Here is a 26,363-nt window from a genome sequence, read left to right as displayed (position 1 = left end):
CTCAAGATCTATTGGCTCAATTGGCCCTGGCCAGTCCTAATGAGCGAGGTTTTTCTTTACATCAAGGTATTATTAGAAAAGTGAAAGTTCCCTTTGACCCGGGAATAGGATCTGGATGTCGCCTAGAGGGGGGGGTGAATAGGCGAATAAAACTTTTTACTTTAAAACTTAAATTCTTACTCTACTCGAAGACTTAGTACGCAGTGGAGTGAGAAGACTCTTCGAGTAGGTTGCAGCGGAATAGAAGATCCTGTCTCAAAATGTCCTGCACTTCAAATAAAGCTTATACCACAGATAAGTATTGAAGTGCAGATATAAAGACAAGTAAGACAGAGAGTCAGGATACCATACAGAACAGAGCACACAGACGCAAGGATTTATCCCGAGGTTCGGCCAAGCCTGAAATGCTTGCCTAGTCCTCGTTGGAGTTAGCCACACCTGGGCTTGGAGCCTATTTCAACTCCTTCCTCCGTTTGCTCAGATCTGTCAGTATGACAGATAGAGCCTTTCACTATTGAGATGGGTTACAACAACACCGTGGCTGCTTACAAACTTCTCGGCAGCACCTCGGTAGAGTAACGATACGCTCAAGACCTTGCTCTAGCTCTTAGCAGCTCTTCTCCACTCTCTAAAGGCTTATAGTTGTGCCTTCTACACAAACTATAGAGTTACACACAAGAGGGAGAGCGAGAATTGATTCGAGTGATGTCTACACTTGTTGGCTGCACTTTTTTTTTGCTGGAGGCGCCTAGGGGTCCCTTTTATAGGCATAAGGGGCCTAGGAGCCGTTGGAAGCAATCCAGGAAGGCAAATCTTGCCTTCTGTCGGGTGGCGCACCGGACAGTCCGGTGCACACCGGACACTGTCCGGTGCCCGATTTCTTTCCTTCTATGGCGAAGCCGACCATTGGCTGTCTTGGAGCCGTTGGCGCACCGGACATGTCCGGTGCACACCGGACAGTCCGGTGCCCCCTCTCGACCGTTGGCTCGGCCACGTGTCCCGCGCGGATCGCGCGGCCGACCGTTGGCCCTGGCCGACCGTTGGCTCACCGGACAGTCTGGTGCACACCGGACAGTCCGGTGAATTTTAGCCGTACGCCGTCAGCAAATTCCCGAGAGCGGCCTCTTCGGCCGAGATAGCCTGGCGCACCGGACACTGTCCGGTGCACCACCGGACACTGTCCGGTGCACCACCGGACAGTCCGGTGCCCCAGACCGAAACAGCCTGTTGGCTGTACACAGCCAACTTTCTTCTCTTCTTCTTCTTCCTGTTTCTAATACTTAGACAAGTATATTAGTACACAAAACCAATGTACTAAGTATAGAAACATACCTTCTCTTAAACATTAAATCTATAGCATTCCACATGCTTGAGCTTTGATGTTGGACTCATAAATCATCAAGTCGGCTTGTCTTGATCTAGATTGACATTACTTGGCTCCAACATCCTGTAAAGGTCACATAGAACATCTCCAAACATAGGAACAACCCAAACTAAAGATCAAGGTGAACTTAGCTCTTTTGGTCTGCTTCCAGTTCTGGTTTTGACACTTGTTCACCTTCTAGTGACCTTGATCTCCCCCTTAGAGCTTGATCTTGAGCCTTATGACTTACACCACATAACTGCGGCTGTTACCTCATTGGCTGTAAGTCACGTCCTTATGTAGTGATCCTTGATGTGCCATAGCTGTTCTCAACTCGATCACCCTTGACTTTGCAAGCCTTCTTCTTCACCCTTGGCTTTGGGTTCCTCAGCCTCCTTGACCTTCTCCCGTGCACTTGGTACCTCGAAGCTCTTCTTGCCTCCGTCCTTGGCTTGATCAGTTGTCTCTGAGCTACGCACCCGAGTCTCACTTTATGCAATGTCCATCTTGCTTGTGATGTCCATTATGTATCCATAATCCAGTTCTTGGACCATCACACTTGTTCACTCGTGTTGAATCCTGTAGACTTTACCTTAAGTACCTGTTCAACACTTAGTACACTTGTTAGTCCTTTAATTGAGTTGTCATCCAAACACCAAAACTCACAAGAGAGCTTTCAATCTCCCCCTTTTTGGTGATTGATGGCAACACAATTAAAGCTTACATAAGAATAAGATTTGAAGCACAAAATTTTGAATTCTAAGTTTATAGAGTGCTCCCCCTAAATATGTGCTTACTTCAAGAACCTAATTTTGGCCTCAGACGCCAATTTGCACATACTTAGGCAATTCGAAACAATTCTACACCTTAGCACTTTTTAGGATGCATTGTGTTAAGAATCAAACCATGATGCTATAGTACACAAATGCACATAATCAGAGTTAAACACCATTCAAAATAGTGGATATATCACAGGAATATCAACCTACCACTATTCATCATTAAGATACCAATTCAAACTAATACCAATTTAAACTAGTGGATATATCACAGGAATATCAACCTACCACTATTCATCATTAAGATACCAATTCAAACTAATACCAATTTAAACTAAGACACTAATTTAAAGCAATCTTAAAGCACCATTAACCACATGACTATCTATTACACTATAGAAGCCAAATACTTCATCGCAACGGAAGCACTAGTCCATATGATGCAACACATATAATACTGCAGGAAGCATATGAATAACACACTAGCAAAGCTTAAACTAACACATCACCCCTTAGGATAAGCTTTCCTCTCAGGTTGAGATAAGCTTTAATGCACAAATTCTCCCCCTTTGACATCAAACACCAAAAACCATACTCGAGCAAGAACATAGGATGATGTCAAGGGACAGCAGGGTGTCAAGGGGAAAAACTACTAAAAAAAACTCCCCCTTACTTATTGAACATATGCACTATCAACATTTAGGCAAGATACATATATGCAAAAAGATTAATACTTCCTTTTGTACCTTTACCATGTTGTAGTGTACTTCCCATCTTGAAAGTATTTAATCTCTCTAGAGCTTCTCCACACTTGTGCCTGATTCTTTATCCTAACCTTTTCTTGTTGCTAAGACACAAAACTTAGAACAAGTTATAGTATTGGGCACAAGAAGAAACTTCTATTCTAATGATTATCAAAAGATGTCAATTGAAGCAAACTATCACAACTACCAATTGAAAGATACCAATTGCAAGATCATTTATTATCATAGCTCCATGATTTTTAAGAATAAGCATCTATTATCACCAGATATTATAGAGCATGAGCAATCTAAAAATATGCACTTACTCACGACTTGAGATACCAATTTCTTGACTTACAGAGGTACCCAAGTCCTGATTGCTCCATTTCTTGCTTATCTTCTCTTTTCCACCTAGAGACTATACAAGATTGCTCAAGAAACAGTTAGTCTCAAAAGACACAAGTTATGTGTGCTCCCCCTCAAGTTGTGCATCAAGTATTTGAATGACTTGCACTTTGCACATTCTAGCTTCCTTAGAACTAGAGGGGATTACAACATACCTTGGTCAAGGCATACTCTAACACTTTCATCACACAAAGATGCCAATTTGAATATCAAATGAAAAGCCACTTAACACCAATTGAAGGCTAAATGAAAGGTTGACTAAATACAACAATGCATGCCTCAGTGGCACCTAAGCCAATTGAATACTCACAGGAAGTATAACATTTACACGCAACTTAGACATGCTTCATACTTAACTATCATTGCATCACATATACTAATTGAAAAACAACATGATCATGTCTAAGCACGTCATAGTTAAGAAGATTCTTTAGGTACACCAAAAGAAACAACATTTTAAGGCATAGGTCTCCTAAGCCACGATACTATCAATGAAATGCAAGAACACAGCTATGATCACTATCAATGGAACTTCAAGATATTCAATAACATTGCACAGTTCCATTTTCCATACCTTTGCCTTTATGAGAGCACTTGTTATCACCAATTCAGGGCTCCTTTTGCTCATGCACCTCATAGCTCAAAAGGGTACGACATGGATTTGAAATTCACACAGTACCAAACTAGGGTAATCATGTGAACATGGACTAAACAAAATGTCATAATTGCACATAGCATGACTTACAAAAAGTTACAGGTTTATCCATATACACCAAAAGAGTTAATCGTTGTGGATATAACAAATGAAAGAGCTACCCATGAATGATTCAAAAGATATATCCTATATAGCACCAGTCATGATTAAGCAAACATCATTATGATTCATCTAACACAGTCAATCATGAAGCATAACTACTCCAAAGACAGGTAGCACAACAAGCCAACTTAAGAGCAATACTAAATTGTAATTATGTACTTAAAATACACGTGTACCATCCTTTGGAGAGCAAGATGTAGATTCTCATCAAAGTCCTTTACTTGATTCACCAATAATGATTCAGGACCTATACACCTTATTTCACTTGAGATGAACATGGGATTAGTGTTTCACAATAATTCAACCTTGGGTCAAAACAATTAACAGCTTAAGCATAGAGTTTTAGATAACCGTCTTAAGCTCTCCCATGGTCTCCAGTCCATCTCAAGGCACTTGCATGGTCTAGTTAACACAGTTTAGTACCCATCTCGGGATGGGTCCATAATGATCATCTAAATGTGCCTTTGGTACCCAAATTGCCTTTGTGCTAGTTCTAGGTGATCTCGTTATAGATCTAGCACAAGTGTATGATTTGGGTCTCCTATGTGAATAAGATTGACACAAATTCACTTGCTTAGGAATCTTACCTTTATAACATACCTTTGATATATGACCCTGCTCACCACACTTGTAGCAGAAGCGTCGCTCAACCTGACATGACGTTTGTTGTTTGTCATTTTCCATCTTGGAGGATGCACATCCTTGATTCTTCATGACCGGACATGAAGTGATCGTGTGGTCCTTTTTGTTGCATCCAAAACAACTCCTTGTCCCTTCATTCTTGTCTTTGTACGGACAAGACGCGATGAGGTGGCCTAACTTCTTGCACTTGAAACACCTCCTTTTTCCTTTTCCCTTTTTGTACTTGAATGACATGGAGAGAAGGTCAGTGCAAACAACATGATTAATTGAATCTTTACCTTTTTCCTTTTTCATGTTGATTTCTTCATTTATAGCTTTGGGAACATTCTTCTTGTTGAGCTTAACACTTGCTGCAGTTTTTCCTTTCTCAAGCTTCTTCACCACGCGCCCGTGGATATCTTGAGAGAGTTGAGCAATGTGTCTTCTCCTTAGCTGTCTTTGCTTCTTGTTCCCACACAATTTTCTTTTTGATCCTGCAACTTGTTTCTCAAACAAGGATTGGCCTTTCTTGGGGCGGTGGAGGTCAGCACATGATAATATTTTGACCAATTGATTATTAGTGCAAGAATGAGGTTCATATGAGTTTAAACTAGTAATTACTACCTCATGAGCAATATCGAGCATGATATGATCATCAACTAGTTTACTATGAGAGTATGACAACATATCATACTTTTCACTAAGAGCAAGCTTTTCTAAATTCATTGTTTCCACTTGACTTCTAAGCATAGAATTTTCAGTTTTAAGTTGAGCAACATTAGATAGAGCGTCATAATTATTACTTTGCTCAATTAGCATTGAATCATACCGTTGGACCAAGACATCATGAGAGCACCTCAGCTCCTCATGTTCTTTGGTCATCTTCTCCAGGCTGTTGTTTGTTTTGATGAGAGTCTCCTCTAGCCTGAGAAGCGTCTCGCCTTGTTCCTTGTTCCTTCTCAACAACTTAACCAAGAGAGCTTTGTCCGCTTTGTTGAGATGGTTGTAGAAACGGCAAATCTCCTCTTCTTCCACATCATCGGTCTCATTTTCCCTGTCATTAATGTCAGTGGAAGCAATATAGGAAAATGTACCTTGTGATGATGAAGATTCATCCTCGCTATCATCCTCATACTCCTCCTCATCATGGCTTTTGTCTCCACCGTCATTGTTAGCAATAAGACATTTATAACTAGTAGAAGACAAACCTGTCGACGAGGTGGATTCATCGTTGGGTGCCCATTGTTCTTGATCTTCTCCCTTTGAAAGGTTAGTATCACAAGCAATATAGGGAGTAGAAGCAGTACAATTTGCCACACAATATTTTACTTTAATTCTATTCCATAAATCATGAGCATCAACAATTAAATCATTACCACTACTCATGATGGCAAAATAAGCACCTCTAGAAAGAGAATCAACTAAGATGCTGCAAGCACGGTGATTGAGAGAAAAACATCTTAGTTCATCATTAGAGGGATTTTTACTAATATCAGATGGAAAAATACTTCTCCTAAAGATCTGTCTCAAATCAGGATCAACACTCATGAAAGCATTATAAATAGAGATAGACCAAGATTTGTAATTAGAGCCATCGCCTAAAAGAAGTTCAACAGTTACCTCTTGTGACGACATCGTTATCTCCGGACGGCTAAGCCCACACTGGAGAGGCCTAGCTTTGATACCAATTGAAAGTTCCCTTTGACCCGGGAATAGGATCTGGATGTCGCCTAGAGGGGGGGGTGAATAGGCGAATAAAACTTTTTACTTTAAAACTTAAATTCTTACTCTACTCGAAGACTTAGTACGCAGTGGAGTGAGAAGACTCTTCGAGTAGGTTGCAGCGGAATAGAAGATCCTGTCTCAAAATGTCCTGCACTTCAAATAAAGCTTATACCACAGATAAGTATTGAAGTGCAGATATAAAGACAAGTAAGACAGAGAGTCAGGATACCATACAGAACAGAGCACACAGACGCAAGGATTTATCCCGAGGTTCGGCCAAGCCTGAAATGCTTGCCTAGTCCTCGTTGGAGTTAGCCACACCTGGGCTTGGAGTCTATTTCAACTCCTTCCTCCGTTTGCTCAGATCTGTCAGTATGACAGATAGAGCCTTTCACTATTGAGATGGGTTACAACAACACCGTGGCTGCTTACAAACTTCTCGGCAGCACCTCGGTAGAGTAACGATACGCTCAAGACCTTGCTCTAGCTCTTAGCAGCTCTTCTCCACTCTCTAAAGGCTTATAGTTGTGCCTTCTACACAAACTATAGAGTTACACACAAGAGGGAGAGCGAGAATTGATTCGAGTGATGTCTACACTTGTTGGCTGCACTTTTTTTTTGCTGGAGGCGCCTAGGGGTCCCTTTTATAGGCATAAGGGGCCTAGGAGCCGTTGGAAGCAATCCAGGAAGGCAAATCTTGCCTTCTGTCGGGTGGCGCACCGGACAGTCCGGTGCACACCGGACACTGTCCGGTGCCCGATTTCTTTCCTTCTATGGCGAAGCCGACCGTTGGCTGTCTTGGAGCCGTTGGCGCACCGGACATGTCCGGTGCACACCGGACAGTCCGGTGCCCCCTCTCGACCGTTGGCTCGGCCACGTGTCCCGCGCGGATCGCGCGGCCGACCGTTGGCTCACCGGACAGTCCGGTGCACACCGGACAGTCCGGTGAATTTTAGCCGTACGCCGTCAGCAAATTCCCGAGAGCGGCCTCTTCGGCCGAGATAGCCTGGCGCACCGGACACTGTCCGGTGCACCACCGGACACTGTCCGGTGCACCACCGGACAGTCCGGTGCCCCAGACCGAAACAGCCTGTTGGCTGTACACAGCCAACTTTCTTCTCTTCTTCTTCTTCCTGTTTCTAATACTTAGACAAGTATATTAGTACACAAAACCAATGTACTAAGTATAGAAACATACCTTCTCTTAAACATTAAATCTATAGCATTCCACATGCTTGAGCTTTGATGTTGGACTCATAAATCATCAAGTTGGCTTGTCTTGATCTAGATTGACATTACTTGGCTCCAACATCCTGTAAAGGTCACATAGAACATCTCCAAACATAGGAACAACCCAAACTAAAGATCAAGGTGAACTTAGCTCTTTTGGTCTGCTTCCAGTTCTGGTTTTGACACTTGTTCACCTTCTAGTGACCTTGATCTCCCCCTTAGAGCTTGATCTTGAGCCTTATGACTTACACCACATAACTGCGGCTGTTACCTCATTGGCTGTAAGTCACGTCCTTATGTAGTGATCCTTGATGTGCCATAGCTGTTCTCAACTCGATCACCCTTGACTTTGCAAGCCTTCTTCTTCACCCTTGGCTTTGGGTTCCTCAGCCTCCTTGACCTTCTCCCGTGCACTTGGTACCTCGAAGCTCTTCTTGCCTCCGTCCTTGGCTTGATCAGTTGTCTCTGAGCTACGCACCCGAGTCTCACTTTATGCAATGTCCATCTTGCTTGTGATGTCCATTATGTATCCATAATCCAGTTCTTGGACCATCACACTTGTTCACTCGTGTTGAATCCTGTAGACTTTACCTTAAGTACCTGTTCAACACTTAGTACACTTGTTAGTCCTTTAATTGAGTTGTCATCCAAACACCAAAACTCACAAGAGAGCTTTCAAAAAGGGGATCAAATCTAGATAGCTAACAATTCTGCCCTTCAAACTAAGTTGATTTCAGCCCTGCATGATAGTGTGGTGGGAGGACATTCTGGTGGTGAGGCCACTTACCAAAGGATCAAGAGGTTGTTCTGGTGGAAAGGGCTCAAGTCAGCCGTGTTTCAGTTTGTGCAGCAATGTGAGGTGTGTCAGCATGCTAAGCATGAAAGGGTGCATTATCCGGGTCTCCTACAACCTTTACCAGTGCCTCAAGGGGCTTGGCAGGATCTTACATTGGATTTCATTGAAGGTCTACCTAGATCTGAGGGATATGATACTATTTTGGTCGTGGTGGATAGATATTCCAAATATGCTCATTTTTCCCCTCAAGCATCCTTTCACTGCTGTTGGAGTGGCACAGGTGTTTCTTGACAATATTGTCAAGTTGCATGGGACACCAAAGTCTTTGGTTTCCGATAGAGACAAAGTGTTCACTAGTTTGTTTTGGAAATCTTTGTTTCAGGCTTTGGGGATCAATGGCTCTCACTACTGCATATCACCCTCAAACTGATGGGCAATCAGAGCGAGTGAATCAGTGTTTGGAAATGTATCTTCGCTGTTCTATTCATGAGGCACCTAATACTTGGAAGAAATGGTTGGCCCTTGCTGAATTTTGGTACAACACTTCATATCACACAGCTTTAGGGTGTTCTCCATTCAAGGCCTTGTACGGTTATGACCCTGTGTTTGCTACTGCTCCTATGCTTTTTGGGGTTGCTCCTAGTTCTGTGACTGAGGTGTTGGCTGATAGACAGTTACATGCTAGTATGTTGAAGGAGAAGTTGGCAGCTGCTCAAAATAGGATGAAACTCCAGGCTGATAAGCATAGATCTGACATAGAGTTTCAGGTTGGAGATAGCATTTTGGTAAAGCTTCAGCCTTATGTGCAGAAGTCGGTGGTTAGTCGACCCTGTCCTAAATTGGCCTATAAGTTCTATGGTCCTTTTAAGGTGTTACAGAAGATTGGGATGGTTGCTTATAAGTTGGATTTACCAGTTACATCTTTGATTCATCCAGTATTCCATGTATCTCAGTTGAAGGCTTTTACTCCCAATTATTCTCTGGTGTTTTCTGATTTACCACAACTTGTTGATCTGTCTGTTAAAGAGATTATGCCATTGGCTGTGGTGGAAAGGAGGATGGTGAAGAAGGGTAATCATCCTGTGGTGCAAGTAAGGGTGACTTGGTCCAATATGCCAGCTGAGGTTACCACTTGGGAGGACTATGAAGTGTTGAAGATGAGAGCACCTAGAGGGGGGTGAATAGGTGATCCTGTAAAAACTTAAATCTTAAAGCCACAAACTTGATTAAGTGTTAGAGCAATAAAGCCAAGTGACTAGAGAGGAGTTCTTGCGAAACACAATAACCACAAAAAGATCAACACAGAGAGGCACAGTGGTTTATCCCGTGGTTCGGCCAAGTCCAACACTTGCCTACTCCACGTTGTGGCGTCCCAACGGACGAGGGTTGCACTCAATCCCTTTCAAGTGGTCCAAAGACCGACTTGAATACCATAGTGTTTCTCTTCCTTTCACTATATCCCGTTTGCGAGGAATCTCCACAACTTGGAGTCTCTCGCCCATACAAAAGATGATCACAAATGAACACGGAAGTAAGGATGGGATGAGCAACACACACAAGTCCACAGCAATACGCACACACACACGGCCAAGACTTGAGCTCAAATGAATATCACAAAGTTCTCACTAGAACGGAGCTCAAATCACTAAGAATGTCAAACGAGTGCGCAAAGACGAAGTGTGAATGATCAAGAATGCTCAAAGTATGCTTGGTGTACTCCTTCATGCGCCTAGGGGTCTCTTTTATAGCCCCAAGGCAGCTAGGAGTCGTTGAGAGCAATCCAGGAAGGCAAATCTTGCCTTCTGTCAACTGGTGCACCGGACAGTCCGGTGCACCACCAGACACTGTCTGGTGCAGATCTCTTTCCTATTCTGGCGCAGCTGACTGTTGAAGATTTGGAGCCGTTGGCGCACCGGACTGTCCGGTGCCCACCGGACAGTCCGGTGCCCCCATCAGACCGTTGGCTCGGCCACGCGTCACGCTCGGATTGCGCGGCCGACCGTTGGCTCAGCCGACCGTTGGCTCACCGGACAGTCCGGTGATTTATAGTTGTACGCCGCCGTTCAAATCCCGAGAGCGGCCTTTTCACCAGAGCCAGCCTAGCGCACCGGACAGTCCGGTGCACCCAGACTGAGCAGAGTCTTGGCTGCTTGAGCCAAGTCTTTTCCATTTGTCTTTTCTCTGATTCTAGCACTTAGACCAATATGTTAGTACACAAAAACCAATGCACTAAGTCTAGAATCATACCTTTGTATTGATTTGCACTTTGTCCACCATTTGGCATAGTTTAACACATAACCATTTGTGTTGGACACTTAATCACCAAAATACTTAGAAATGGCCCAAGGGCACATTTCCCTTTCAATCTCCCCCTTTTTGGTGATTTATGCCAACACAACAAAAAGCAACATATATAAGTGCAACATTAATGCAAATGAGAACAAGGATTTGTTTTGATTCAAATTTGGCATATTTGGATCGTTCTTTGCCACCACTTGGTTTGTTTTTGCAAATCAAACTCAATTTCCTATCTCTAAGTCAAATTCACTTGTCGAGGCATAGAGAAAGGTATTCCAAGAGAAATTGATCAAAGATTAAAAAACTCCCCCTTTTTCCCATAATCAAACAATCTCCCCACAAGAGATCAACTTTTGACAAAAAGAGACATTAAGAGGATTTTGACAAAACAAAAACTCTAACTCTACTATTTTAAAAATTCGCAAGTGGTAGCTGATCCATTTCTTGCTTTGGCCTTATTTTCTCCCCCTTTGGCATCAAGCACCAAAACGGGATCAATCTTGGCCCTTAAACCCCATTGCTTCACCCAAAATCTTCAAATAAGAGTAAAAGGCAATAAGAGTATGGAGATGAACTTGGAGTAAGTTACCCTCTCATCGGAGTGCAGTGGAAGTCTTTCATGGTCCAAGTCCACCTTTCCCTTTCAATCCACCTTTGAGACTAAATCAAGCAAGCTCAAACACATGCTTAGTCTTAAAGGGTCAAGTTGTAGCACATCTCCCCCTAAATATGTGCATCACTTGCAAATGGACTTGTGAGGTCTGGGGAGTGCTTGTACAACTTGAGCACCATGAATAAACAACAAAATGCATAAGGAATATGATCAAGGCATAAAACACATGTATGCTATAAATCAATCCCAGTTCCGCGAATCTAAGACATTTAGCTTACTACGCAACTTGCAAAAGGTCTTCTCATCTAGACGCATGGTAAAGATATCGGCTAGTTGGTTCTCGGTGCTAACATAAAACACTTCGATATCTCCCTTTTGCTGGTGGTCTCTCAAGAAGTGATGCCGGATGTCTATGTGCTTCGTGCGGCTGTGTTCAACAGGATTATCCGCCATGCGGATAGCACTCTCATTATCACATAGGAGTGGGACTTTGCTCAGATTGTAGCCAAAGTCCCGGAGGGTTTGCTTCATCCAAAGTAGTTGCGCGCAACACTGTCCTGCGGCAACATACTCGGCCTCAGCGGTGGATAGGGCAACGGAAGTTTGTTTCTTAGAACTCCAAGACACCAGGGACCTTCCTAAGAATTGGCACGTCCCTAATGTACTCTTCCTATCGACCTTGCATCCAGCATAGTCGGAGTCTGAATATCCAATCAAGTCAAAGGTAGACCCCTTTGGATACCTGACCCTAAAGCAAGGCGTAGCGACTAAATATCTAAGAATTCGCTTCACGGCCACTAAGTGACACTCCCTTGGATCGGATTGAAATCTAGCACACATGCATACACTAAGCATAATATCCGGTCTACTAGCACATAAGTAAAGCAAGGAACCTATCATAGACCGGTATGCTTTTTGATCAACGGACTTACCTCCTTTGTTGAGGTCGACGTGTCCGTCAGATCCCATTGGAGTCTTTGCGGGCTTGGCGTCCTTCATCCCAAACTGCTTTATCAAGTCTTGTGTGTACTTCGTTTGGGAGATGAAAGTGTCGTCCTTGAGTTGCTTCACTTGGAACCCAAGGAAGTAGTTTAGCTCGCCCATCATCAACATTTCAAACTTTTGAGTCATCACCCTGCTAAACTCTCCACAGTACTTTTGGTTAGTAGAACCAAATATTATGTCATCGACATAAATTTGGCACACAAATAAGTCATCATCACAAGTCTTAGTGAATAAAGTTGGATCGGCTTTCCCAACCTTGAAAGCATTAGCAATTAAAAAGTCTCTAAGGCATTCATATCATGCTCTTGGGGCTTGCTTGTCCATAGAGCGCCTTAGAGAGCTTACACACGTGGTCGGGGTACCGTTCATCCTCAAAGCCAGGGGGTTGCTCTACGTACACCTCCTCCTTGATTGGTCCGTTGAGGAAAGCGCTCTTCACATCCATTTGGAACAACCTGAAAGAATGGTGAGCGGCATAGGCTAACAATATGCGAATTGACTCTAGCCTAGCAACAGGAGCAAAAGTCTCCTCAAAGTCCAAACCTGCGACTTGGGCATAACCTTTTGCCACAAGTCGTGCCTTGCTCCTTGTCACTACCCCGTGCTCGTCCTGTTTGTTGCGGAACACCCACTTGGTTCCCACAACGTTTTGCTTTGGACGTGGCACCAGGGTCCAAACTTCATTTCGCTTGAAGTTATTGAGCTCTTCCTGCATAGCCAACACCCAGTCCGGATCTAGCAAGGCCTCTTCTACCCTGAAAGGCTCAATAGAAGAGACAAAAGAGTAATGCTCACAAAAATTAACTAATCTAGAGCGAGTAGTTACTCCCTTGCTGATGTCATCCAATATCTGGTCGACGGGATGATTCCTTTGAATCGTCGCTCGAACTTGAGTTGGAGGGGCATGTTGTGCTTCTTCCTCCATAACATGATCATCTTGTGCTCCCCCTTGATCACACGCCTCTTCTTGATGAACCTGTTCATCGTCTTGAGTTGGGGGTTGCACCATTGTTGAGGAAGAAGGTTGATCTTGCTCCTTTTGTTCCTGTGGCCGCACATCTCCAATTGCCATGGTGCGTATTGCGGTCGTTGGAACGTCTTCTTCATCTACATCATCAAGATCAACAACTTGCTCTCTTGGAGAGCCATTAGTCTCATCAAATACAATGTCGCTACAGACTTCAACCAAACCCAATGATTTGTTGAAGACCCTATACGCCTTTGTATTTGAGTCATAACCTAACAAAAACCCTTCTACAGCTTTGGGAGCAAACTTAGAATTTCTACCTTTCTTCACTAGAATATAACATTTGCTCCCAAAAACACAAAAGTATGACACATTGGGTTTGTTACCGGTTAGGAGTTCGTACGAAGTCTTCTTGAGGAGGCGATGAAGGTAGACTCGGTTTATGGCGTGGCAAGCCGTGTTCACGGCTTCTGACCAAAACCGCTCGGGCGTCTTGAACTCTCCAAGCATCGTCCTTGCCATGTCGATGAGTGTCCTGTTCTTCCTCTCTACCACACCGTTTTGCTGTGGTGTGTAGGGAGCGGAGAACTCGTGCTTGATTCCTTCCTCCTCAAGGTACTCCTCCACTTGAAGGTTCTTGAACTCGGACCCGTTGTCGCTCCTTATCTTCTTCACTTTGAGCTCAAACTCATTTTGAGCTCTCCTTAGGAAGCGCTTGAGGGTCCCTTGGGTTTCTGTTTTATCCTGCAAAAAGAATACCCAAGTGAAGCGGGAAAAATCATCAACAATTACTAAACCATACTTACTTCCACCGAGGCTAAGGTAGGCGACAAGTCCGAAGAGGTCCATATGCAGCAGCTCCAGGGTCTTGATGTAGTCATCACGTTCTTGTTGTGATGAGCATTTCCCACTTGTTTACCTGCTTGACAAGCTGTACAAGGTCTATCTTTTTCGAAAGTCACATTTGTTAGACCTAACACATGTTCTCCCTTTAGAAGTTTGTGAAGGTTCTTCATCCCCACATGTGCTAAATGTCGATGCCACAGCCAGCCCATGCTAGTCTTAGCAATTAAGCATGCATCTAGACCGGCCTCCTCTTTTGCAAAATCAACTAAATAAAGGTTGTCGTCTAGTACACCCTTAAAAGCTAGTGAACCATCACTTCTTCTAAAGACAGACACATCTACATTTGTGAATAAGCAATTATAACCCATATTACAAAGTTGACTAACGGACAACAGGTTATACCCGAGCGACTCAACTAAAAACACATTAGAAATGGAGTGCTCGGATGAAATAGCAATCTTTCCTAGTCCTTTAACCTTGCCTTGGTTTCCATCACCGAATATGATTGAATCTTGGGAATCCTTGTTCTTGACGTAGGAGGTGAACATCTTCTCCCCCCGTCATGTGGTTTGTGCATCCGCTGTCGATAATCTAGCTTGAGCCCCCGGATGCATAAACCTGCAAGGCAAATTTAGGCTTGGGTCTTAGGTACCCAACTTGTGTTGGGTCCTACAAGGTTAGTAACAATGGTCTTAGGGACCCAAATGCAAGTTTTATCTCCCTTGCATTTTGCCCCTAATTTCCTAGCAATCACTTTCTTTTTTTCCTACAAATTACAAAAGAAGCATTGCAAGCATGATAAATTGTAGAAGGTTCATTACTTGATTTTCTAGGTACATGAACAACATTTCTCCTAGGCATATCTCTACCATGCACAAAGGAAGAACTTGAAGCAAACATGGCATAAGAACAATTCCTATAAGCATTTCCAGAGAGTTTTCTATCACTATAAATGAAAGCATGATTCTTTTGAACACTATTAGCCATAGGGGCCTTCCCTTTCTCCTTGGCGGAGATGGGAGCCTTATGACTTGTTGAGTTCTTGGCTTCCCTCTTAAAGCCAAGCCCATCCTTAATTGAGGGGTGTCTACCAACAGTGTAGGCATCCCTTGCAAATTTTAGTTTATCAAATTCATTTTTGCTAGTCTTAAGTTGGGCATTAAGACTAGCCACTTCATCATTTAATTTGGAAATGGAAATTAAGTGTTCACTACAAGCATCAACATTAAAATCCTTACACCTATTACAACTTACTACCTGATCAATACATGAGCTAGATTTATTAGCTACTTCTAACTTAGCATTCAAGTCATCATTAATACTCTTTAAGTTAGAAATAGATTCATGGCATGTAGATAGTTCACATGAAAGCATTTCATTTCTTTTAACTTCTAGATCAAAAGAATTTTGTGCACTAACAAATTTATCATGCTCTTCATATAGAAGATCCTCTTGTTTTTCTAACAATCTATTTTTCTCATTCAAGGCATCAATTAATTCATTGATCTTATCAATTTTAGTTCTATCTAAACCTTTGAATAAACTAGCACAGTCTACTTCATCATCACTAGACTCATCATCACTTGAAGAAGCATATGTAATAGTACTTCTAGTATTTACCTTCTTCTCCTTTGCCATGAGGCATGTGTGATGCTCGTTGGGGAAGAGAGCCGACTTGTTGAAGGCTGAGGCGGTGAGTCCTTCATTGTCGGAGTCGGACGAGGAGCAATCCGAATCCCACTCCTTTCCAAGGTGTGCCTCGCCCTTTGCCTTTTTGTAGGTCTTCTTCTTTTCCCACTTTCCACTCTTCCCTTGTTCCTGGTCACTATCATTATCAGGACAGTTAGCAATAAAGTGACCAATCTTACCACACTTGAAGCAGGAGCGCTTCCCCTTCGTCTTGCTCTTGTTGGGGCGCTCCTTGTGACCTTTTAGCGCCGTCTTGAAGCGCTTGATGATGAGGGCCATTTCATCTTCATTTAGCCCGGCCGCTTCAACTTGCGCCACCTTGCTAGGTAGCGTCTCCCTGCTACTTGTTGCTTTGAGAACAACGGTTTGAGGCTCGTAGATTGGGCCATTCAACGCCTCATCAACGTACCTCGCCTCCTTGATCATCATTCGCCCGCTGACAAACTTTCCGAGTATTTCCTCGGGCGTCATCTTGATGTACCTAGGATTCTCACGAATAGAGTTTACAAGATGAGGATCAAGGACAGTGAAGGACCTTAGCATGAGTCGGACGACGTCGTGGTCCGTCCATCTCGTGCTTCCATAGCTTCTTATCTTGTTGACCAGGGTCTTGAGCCTATTGTATGTTTGAGTTGGCTCCTCTCCCCTGATCATTGCGAACCTTCCAAGTTCGCCTTCCACCAACTCCATCTTGGTGAGCATGGTGACGTCGTTCCCCTCATGCGAGATCTTGAGGGTGTCACAGATCTGCTTGGCATTGTCCAAGCCGCTCATCTTATTGTACTCTTCCCTGCACAAGGATGCTAAAAGAACAGTAGTAGCTTGTGCATTTTTATGGATTTGTTCATTGATAAACAAGGAGTTATCGGAACTATCAAATTGCATCCCATTTTCTACTATCTCCCATATACTTGGATGAAGAGAAAACAAGTGGCTGCGCATTTTGTGACTCCAAAATCCGTAGTCCTCTCCATCAAAGTGTGGGGGTTTACCAAGTGGAATGGAAAGCAAATGAGCATTTGAATTACGTGGAATACGAGAATAATCAAAAGAAAAGTTCGAGTTAACCGTTTTCTTTTTTTCCTCGTATTCGTCGTCCTTTTGAGAAGAGGAAGATTCGTCGCTGTTGTAGTAGACAACCTTCCTGATACGCCTCTTCTTCTTTCCATCTTTCTTCTTTTGACTTGAGCCGGAGTCATTGATTTTGTCGTCCCTTGGCTCGTTGAAGATGGACTCCTTCTCATTATCGTTGACCACCATCCCCTTTCCCTTAGGATCCATCTCTTTGGGCGATTAGTCCCTTTCTTGAAGAGAACGACTCTGATACCAATTGAGAGCACCTAGAGGGGGGGTGAATAGGTGATCCTGTAAAAACTTAAATCTTAAAGCCACAAACTTGATTAAGTGTTATAGCAATAAAGCCAAGTGACTAGAGAGGAGTTCTTGCGAAACACAATAACCACAAAAAGATCAACACAGAGAGGCACGGTGGTTTATCCCGTGGTTCGGCCAAGTCCAACACTTGCCTACTCCACGTTGTGGCGTCCCAACGGACGAGGGTTGCACTCAACCCCTTTCAAGTGGTCCAAAGACCCACTTGAATACCACAGTGTTTCTCTTCCTTTCACTATATCCCGTTTGCGAGGAATCTCCACAACTTGGAGTCTCTCGCCCTTACAAAAGATGATCACAAATGAACACGGAAGTAAGGATGGGATGAGCAACACACACAAGTCCACAGCAATACACACACACACACGGCCAAGACTTGAGCTCAAATGAATATCACAAAGTTCTCACTAGAACGGAGCTCAAATCACTAAGAATGTCAAACGAGTGCGCAAAGACGAAGTGTGAATGATCAAGAATGCTCAAAGTATGTTTGGTGTACTCCTTCATGCGCCTAGGGGTCTCTTTTATAGCCCCAAGGCAGCTAGGAGCCGTTGAGAGCAATCCAGGAAGGCAAATCTTGCCTTCTGTCGACTGGTGCACCGGACAATCCGGTGCACCACCAGACACTGTCCGGTGCAGATCTCTTTCCTATTCTGGCACAGCCGACCGTTAAAGATTTGGAGCCATTGGCGCACCGGACAGTCCGGTGCCCCCATCAGACCGTTGGCTCGGCCACGCGTCACGCACGGATTGCGCGACCGACCGTTGGCTCGGCCGTCCGGTGATTTATAGCCGTACGCCACCGTTCAAATCCCGAGAGCGGCCTTTTCACCAGAGCCAGCCTGGAGCACCGGACACTGTCCGGTGCACCACCGGACAGTCCGGTGCACCCAGACTGAGCAGAGTCTTGGCTGCTCGAGCCAAGTCTTTTCCATTTGTCTTTTATCTGATTCTAGCACTTAGACCAATATGTTAGTACACAAAAACCAATGCACTAAGTCTAGAATCATACCTTTGTATTGATTTGCACTTTGTCCACCATTTGGCATAGTTTAACACATAACCATTTGTGTTGGACACTTAATCACCAAAATACTTAGAAATGGCCTAAGGGCACATTTCCCTTTCAGAAGAACCGGTTTCCTACAGCTCTTGATTGGGGACAATCAAGCTCTTCCAGGGGGCAAGTGTTAGTACTGCTACTCGTATGGCAATTTAATCTTTGTGCTGATTTGCGTGGAGTTGTAATTGGGCTATTAAGCCGAGATTTGGGGTGTCAATGTGGCTAATTAGCCTTGTAATAGTGGGCCGGCCTTATTAGCTTGACTATAAAAGTTGTAACCTGGAGTGGATCTGAAAATAAGAAAGAAATAGAAACAGAATCCCAACAAACTTATCTGTGAGTTTGAGCGCTTTTCTTCTGTTCTTCTCCTTTGCTGGATTTGGCGCGGGTCACGTCGTCGGAGTTGCGCATCGGCGGACACGGGCAGTGTCAGAACGCCCCCCGCCACTCCCTCATCTTCTTCCACGCGCGACGAACGCCCCTGCCACTCCCTCATCCCCCGCGCGCGACGAATCATGGATGGCCATCACAGCTTTCGTGATTTTCTCTCCCAAGCCGGCTCATCCTCTGCACCAAGGAACCTCCCCATCCCCATCCATGAAGTGCCGGAGGACAACGAGTTCGGCCTCTTCTCCCCAACCCACTTGATTCATTCCTCATCGATGAACAACTCTGCGCCCCGGATTCGGATGGATCAACTCGATCTAAACCATCAGGGCATTGAGTTTCCCCACTTCAGTTCGTATCAGCAAGTTCTAGAGATCGGTGAACCAACAAACAACCTAGGATTTTCAGATTCGTGCATTAGAATTGGCCGCACTCCATTCCAAACAACCAGATCTACTACTGGAGGCATGAGAGGAAGAGGAAACCCGCCTCTGGTTCGTGGCCAAGATGCATCTAGAGGTATTCGTGGAGGAAGGGGGAGGTCCATAGGTTTTCGAGGTAGGAGTGGTCGTGGTGGTATCTCTGTTCCTGTTGAACATTTGGAGGATGAAGCAGAAACTGAATCCGAAGCTCGTTCAGCTGTGGTAAGGCACTATTTTATATCTGTTATATGTTCATCTCAGTTCATGTATGTATACTTGTTTAGCTGTTATAATTTATTTTACTGTTATATGTTATAATTTGTTCAACTGTTATAATTTATTTCAGAACATTGCTACAAGCAGACTGCTAGCTCAATTTTTTCAGTTATCTGTTATATGTTATACTCATCTCAGTTATCTGTTATATGTTATACTCATCTCAGTTATCTGTTATCTGTTAAATCTTTTCTGGAAATCTTTTCTGAAATCTTTTCTGGAATGAAGGGGTTCAGGTGCTTTCTCAGTTATCTGTTATTTCAAGTGGTAACCACGTGAACCACCTGTTTGGTTCAAGCAGACTGATCAACGTTCTTCTGTTAACTTTTAGACTGCTACAAGCAGACTGCTACTGAACCACCTATTTGGTCAAGTGGTAACCAAGTAAATGTACTCCTAAAACTAGTTTATTTCATCCATGTAGAATCCAACTGATCGGCGTTCTTCGTTGGTCACCCTATTCAACCGTTGCTTCAAATATAAGAGGCTTTTAAGCTTTGACCTCTGCTGTCCAGCTAACCTAATTCAGCATCCCCACTCCCACTAAGCACTAATACTGATTATGTGTTTTTTCTTTACAACCACCACATGTTCAATTACTATATTCTATTTGATCAATTATTTACGAGTACTTTCTTTTGTTTGTCCACATGCACAATAGCCTCGGTTTGATAAAGCTCTTTGGAATGAAGAAAACACACAAATTTTTATATAGTGTAAACAAACTGGCAGCAGACATCATTAGGCCAGTAGATCCTGAGTTTACATGTGTTCATCCAAGGTTGCAGTCACCTAGATTTAGCCCTTTCTTTGACAATTGCATTGGAGCCATTGATGGCACACATATCCCAGTTGTGGTTCCTACTACCAAAGTAGTTCAACATACTGGAAGACATGGGTACACTTCACAGAATGTCATGGCCGTTTGTGATTTTGATATGAGGTTTACTTTTGTTGTGGCTGGATGGCCAGGATCAGTTCATGACATGAGAGTTTTCAAAGATGCAATTGGAAAATATGGAGATAGGTTTCCACATCCTCCAGAAGGGAAATTCTATCTTGTGGACTCGGGGTATCCAAATCGTATTGGCTATCTTGCTCCATACAAAGGTACAAAATACCATCTTCCTGAATTTCGTCAAGGTCCAATGCCAAGAGGTAGAAAAGAAAATTTTAATTATGCACATTCTTCACTTAGAAATGTAATTGAAAGGTCATTTGGTGTCTTGAAAATGAAATGGAGGACTCTATTAGATCTCCCTAGATATCCTATGGCAAAACAAAGTAGAATAATTATGGGGTGTATGGCACTTCACAATTTCATTAGGGAGAGTTTTTTGGGAGATAAGGATTTTGAGTTGTGTGACCATGATGAGAATTATGTGCCTGAAGTTGGTGAGTCAAGTACACAAGAACAAGAACAAGTAGCAGGTTCAGTACAAGGTGAAGAAGATCGAAATATGAATCAATTTCGTGGTTGGATAGCAGATGGCTTGTTTAACAAACTGTAATGTTTTTGTGTGTAATAAATATTACAGAAATGTACTGCTTCTTGTGCTTTGTGCTTTGTCTGTGCTTTCGTGATCGAAATGTTTACTGTAATGTTCACTATAATAAATATTGCTTTGTACTTTCATGATTGAAATGTTTACTGTAATGTTCACTGTAATAAATATTGCTTTGTGCTTTCATGATCGAAATATTGAAGAAGATCGAAATGGTTACTGTAATGTATATTGCTTTGTGTATCTGCACCAGGCGTGTATAGCGCAGATATCTGCACCAGCACCAGGCGATTGTATTTGCACCAGGCGTGTATGCATGCAGTAGATAGCAGGTGGCTTGAATAGCGCAGATAACAGGTGGCTTTGTGTTACAGGCAAGGGCATTTCAGTTTTTTTGTAATGTTTAGAATCTAATTAGTCCCTAGAACCAAACGAGTAGGGACTAAAGTTTAGTCCTAGGACTAATTGAAACCAAACATGGCCTAACTCGTCACGCCCACGGTCCGGCGAGCAAGCACGGCAGATATAGGGCCGGTTTTTTCTGAAGATTTTTTCTGAGACTCTTACCGTGAAGAGAATCTAATTGTATGAATAATCTGAGTATCATGATGATTTCGTGCGGGAGAGATAAATGAGCTTATATGGTTTATGATCTAGAAAGTGGCGGATTCTTACTTTCGTGAAGACTTGATCGGTTTTATGTTCACGTGATTTTGGACGGTTTTTATCAAAGTGCTTCTTATAAAAGCCGACTGAAAATAGGTTTTGAAAGTCCGCAGCAACCTATGGCGAAACAAACAGGCCTACTATGACTCCATTACACATAACTCCAAATAAGTGAAGTAAATAAAAAGTTGCTGGCAGTTTGATGATTAGATGAATACAACTAAGTATATTGCATGGAAGTTACACCTCAGCATTCCCGTACCCTTGTATAGTGTATAGCTGTACAATGCAGAATTAAGAACACAACATGTAGGTACATATTCACTTGATCCGATACACCAGAGTTCACAAAAAAAAAACTCTCTTGCCACCCCAAAACCCACATAAGTACACCTAAGGAAACGAAGAACACAGGACTCCTCCGGCCACCGCTGGACGCCGTCGGTCTCTGGAGACCAGCGAGATCAGCCGCATCAGCGGCGCTAGAGATGGTGGGCTAGTCGCCGGAGAAGACTGTAGCTACGTATATCTTGCGACCTTTGCGGGCCTCCTCGGTGAGCTCGGACTGCATGCTAGTCCTTGCTGCCTAGAAGGTCGGAGGAGGAGGTGGTGGCGAGCTGGTTGAGGCCCGTGGAGTGTCTCTGCTCTACCGCCCACTGTGCCTCGCGATCGCCGGCCCTTGCCGCAGTCCTTGTTCCTAAACGCCGTCCGCGACAAGCACCCAGATAAACGTATCACTGGAGACGACAAGACACAGACAGAGACACAATGGCAAGGCAACCGATCAAGACTTCGTAATCGTCAGCTCAAGGTCAAGGTAGAGTAGACCGCAACAATGGAGCAGTTTGACTGGGAGTGGCGAGGCTTGCCTTGTTGTGGACGTTGTTGCCCGTGGCCTTGTCTCTGAGCGCGGCGCGGATCATGAACTTGAGCACGTCGAGCGGGATGTAGGTGACGATGCTGAACATCCAGATGGCGCCGCCCCACGCCCAGCCGATCCCCTGGATGCGGCAGAAGTCCCAGTCGGCGTACACCGCGATGCACGTCGCCACCAGCTGGGCGGCGAAGAAGGCGAAGAGCAGGAGGAAGCCCGGCCGCTCCACGAACGACCAGCTCCGGGACCGCGTCACGAAGATGAGCGCCTGGCTGATGATGCTTACTTGGAGGTACAGCGCCGCCATCAGCTCCCTGTCGTTCTCCTTGATCGAATTCACGCCGAACACGTCCTGCGTCGATCATATCGCGTGGAAATGGAATGGCTGCTGGGTGAGCGAGCTTGCTACGACCTTTGCAAGGACCGCCCTGGATCTCGACCTGTCAATGGCAATGGCAGTGGGTAGGTGTGTGTGTACCGTGAAGAAGTCGGTGTCGTGGGCGAGGTAGAAGAAGACGGCGGTGATGATGGCCATGTAGGTGCCGAGCACGATGCCGGTGGCGAAGATCTCGTTGAGCTTCCACGAGTCGGGGGTGGGCGACGGCTTGACGCGGTCCTTGGAGATGGTCATGATAGTGCCGTCGTTGAGGATGGCGATGATGAGCACCATGAAGGGCGCGAAGTCGAACTTCCAGATGAGCGCGATGAGGAGGAAGCCCAGCACGATGCGGATGGTGATGGACACGGCGTAGATGGTGTAGTTCTTCATGCGCTGGAAGATGGAGCGGCTCGTCAGCACGGCGCTCACGATCACGCTCAGCCCGGGCTCAGTCAGCACGATGTCCGACGCGCTCCGGGCCGCGTCCGTCGCGTCGTCCACGGCGATGCCGATGTCCGCCTTCTTCAGCGCCGGCGCGTCGTTCACGCCGTCCCCGGTCATGCCGCAGATGTGGTTCCGGTCCTGGAGTCGCTTCACTATCTCGTACTTGTGCTCGGGGAAGACCCCAGCGAAGCCGTCCGCCTTCTCGATCAGCTCGTCGATGTGCATGCCGTTCACCGTGGTGTTCTTGTCGCCCAGGAGCGTGGTGGAGGGGTACATGTTGGTGCCCATGCCGAGCCGGCGGCCGGTCTCCTTGCCGATGGCGAGCTGGTCGCCGGTGATCATCTTCACGTTGACGCCCAGGTGGAGCGCGCGGCGGATGGTCTCCGCGCTGTCGTGCCTCGGCGGGTCGAACAGGGGCAGGAGGCCAATGAACTGCCACGGGTCGCCGGCGCTCTCCTTGCTCTTCTCCGGCACCTGCTGGTACGACACGCCGAGCGACCGGAGGCCGCGGTCGGCGTACCCGTCGATCAAGGCATGGACCTTCTTCTCGGCCTCGGCGCCCATGTTGCAGAGCTCGATGATCTGCTCGGGAGCGCCCTTGCTGACCCTGTGCCAGTCGCCGTTGCCGTCGATGTAGGTGATGGCCGTGCGCTTCTCGACCGGGTTGAAGGGGAGGAAGTGGACCTCCTGGATGCCAGCGCGGGCCTCCTTGGGGTCGGCGAGCATGTTGACGATGCAGGTGTCAATGGCGTCCTGGTTCTCGACGCGGGAGGCCCTCGCGGCGTAGAGGAGCACCATGTCCCTGTCGACGCCCTTGGAGTACACCTCGATGAGGGACTTGTCGACGGTGAGCTTGTTGAGGGTGAGGGTGCCGGTCTTGTCGCTACAGAGCATGTCCATGCCGGCCATCTCCTCGATGGCCGTCATGCGCTTCGTGATGGCCCCCTGCTGCGACAGGCGGTGGGAACCGATGGCCATGGTGACCGAGAGCACGGTGGGCATGGCGATGGGGATGCCGCCGATGAGCAGGACGAGGAGGTTGTCGATGCCGTCGCGGTACGCGCGGTGCTGGATCGGGTACATGACAATGACCTCGACCAGCATGCCGGCAGCGATGGAGATGATGCAGAAGTTGCCGATGGCCGTGAGCACCTGCTGGAAGTGGCCGACGTTGTTGGTGCTGTCGACGAGGTGCGCCGCCTTGCCGAAGAAGGTGCGCACGCCGGTGGCGATGACGACGGCCTCGATCTCCCCCTGCTTGACGGTGGAGCCCGAGAAGACCTCCTGCCCAGGGTGCTTGTTCACGGGGAGCGACTCACCGGTGAGCGCCGACTGGTCGATCTTGAGCGGGTCCCCCTCGAGCAGCCTCGCGTCGGCGGGGATGATGTCGCCGAGCTTGATGCTGATGATGTCACCGGGCACCAGGATCGACGCGTCCTGCTCCTCCCACCTGCCGTCCCTCAGCAGCTTGGTCTTGGGCGCCAGCCCGGCCATGAGCGCCGCCGCGGCGTTCCCGGCGTTGGCCTCCTCGATGTAGCTGATGGTGGAGTTGATGAAGAGCAGCGAGACGATGCCGACGAAGTCCTGCCAGTCGGGCGCCCTGCCGCCGCCGTTGGCGAGCGCGATGGCCATGATGGCCGCCATCTCCATGACCCACGAGAGCGGGTTCCACATGAAGCCCAGGAACTTGAGGAGGTTGTTCTCCTTCTTCTCCTCCAGCTTGTTGGGCCCGAACGTCCTGAGCCGGTTCTCGCCCTCCGTGCTGGACAGCCCCTTGCGGTCGCATTTCAGCGTCTTGAACACCTCCTCCACCGGGATCTTGGACTGCAAATCCCAAAGCCAATCATCAGGCTAGCTAGCATCGGAACGCGCGCGGGGGTGTCTGGTCTGGTGTGACGGCGGTCGGCAAGGACGGCGAACGCGCAGCTGCGCACGTACCAGATTGACGTCCCCGCCAATGTCCTCCGGGGAAATGGACGCCATGGTTGCTTCTTTTGTTTTATTGGAGTGCGTGCAGCGAGCCTCAAACCGCAGAGGCGGGTGCCGTCCGGGCGGTCACGAGCTCACCGCGCCGGGGGCGGAGGAGGTCTTCGGGGGCGCACGGAGGGAGGGCGGGGCATGCATGCACCGGCCGCCTGCCTCTGCCTCTCTCTCCGTGGAAGAACGAAGACGGCATTTGACCGTGACACGGGCGCGACCGCCTTAAAGCGAGCCGCGGGCACGGGCGGTGTCCCCGCGACACCGAGCTCTTTTTTTGGCTGCTGTTGCCCGACCTTCGTGGGGCGCCTCTGGTTCGCGGCTTCATCTCGGCATGCGCCAGGGTGTGTTTTCAACTACTACGTGCCCCATCGCAGCACATACTATCCAACGGCATAACTTTAGTCAAGATTCGTGCGGGTCGAACATCCATCTCGCGGCCCGTCAGCGCAAGATGGCCGACTTTTTTAAGTAAAATATATTATATCTCGTTTGGATGTAGATATTGGAGCAAAAAATTGGGAATTGGAATCAACTTTTATAAATTATGTTGTTTATTTGTATGTGAAATTGAGATTTGGAATCAAATGACCAATTCTCTGGAATTGGATTATAACTAGAAATCATCTCTCCCAATACAGGGTTTCACCCCATCGGTATTGCGTGGAATTAGACTGCACAATTCCAAACTTCAATTCAGTGACATAGAAACAATAAAATTGGAATTACATCTCATTTCAATATGATTTGTTATTCGACTCAATTCAATTTCATCCTCTTCAATATCAACATTCACACGGAGCATTAGGGATTCGAACTTGACATGTCATATTACTCGGATCTTCGAACTCTCAAAATTAGGGAAAAAAAGATGTAGAATTTGGTGGCCCATCTAAAACCGTCCAAAATCAGGGTTGCTCAAACCGGACAAAAACGTGGTGTGCCACGTAAAACTCTCATAGTCTCATGTATGTGCTTTTGAAAGGTAATTAAAAGGTGGGGATTCCAACCCCCCCCCAAAAAAAAATTGTTCAAAAATGTTGGAGACATTTAGGCTCTTAAACTTGGCATGGTGTGTCGC

General features: G+C 46.0%; 1 protein-coding gene across 1 annotated transcript; it reads right to left on the bottom strand.

The window, feature by feature from the left end:
* Positions 1–21,786: 21,786 nt before the first annotated feature.
* Positions 21,787–25,463, bottom strand: LOC100501185 (uncharacterized). The gene is made up of 4 exons (NM_001195973.2): positions 25,244–25,463; positions 22,961–25,129; positions 22,478–22,834; positions 21,787–22,345 (listed from the first exon to the last, which is right to left on the bottom strand). Exons 1-4 carry the CDS (start codon positions 25,286–25,288, stop codon positions 22,343–22,345), a joined length of 2,574 nt encoding a protein of 857 aa, NP_001182902.2. The 5' UTR covers positions 25,289–25,463; the 3' UTR covers positions 21,787–22,342.
* Between the last annotated feature and the right edge of the window lie 900 nt (positions 25,464–26,363).

This window comes from Zea mays, chromosome 9, assembly GCF_902167145.1.
Source record: "Zea mays cultivar B73 chromosome 9, Zm-B73-REFERENCE-NAM-5.0, whole genome shotgun sequence".
Lineage (NCBI taxonomy): Eukaryota > Viridiplantae > Streptophyta > Magnoliopsida > Poales > Poaceae > Zea > Zea mays.
The sequence above is the reverse complement of the archived record's forward strand: the minus strand, read 5'-3'. Positions and strand labels throughout refer to the sequence as shown.

Coding starts and splice junctions, on each gene's coding strand:
- LOC100501185 (NM_001195973.2), bottom strand. CDS start 25,288: ATGGCGTCCATTTCCCCGGAGGACATTGGCGGGGACGTCAATCTG. Junction 25,130..25,243: donor TTGGCGGGGACGTCAATCTG/GTACGTGCGCAG, acceptor TGGGATTTGCAG/TCCAAGATCCCGGTGGAGGA. Junction 22,835..22,960: donor ACGACACCGACTTCTTCACG/GTACACACACAC, acceptor TGATCGACGCAG/GACGTGTTCGGCGTGAATTC.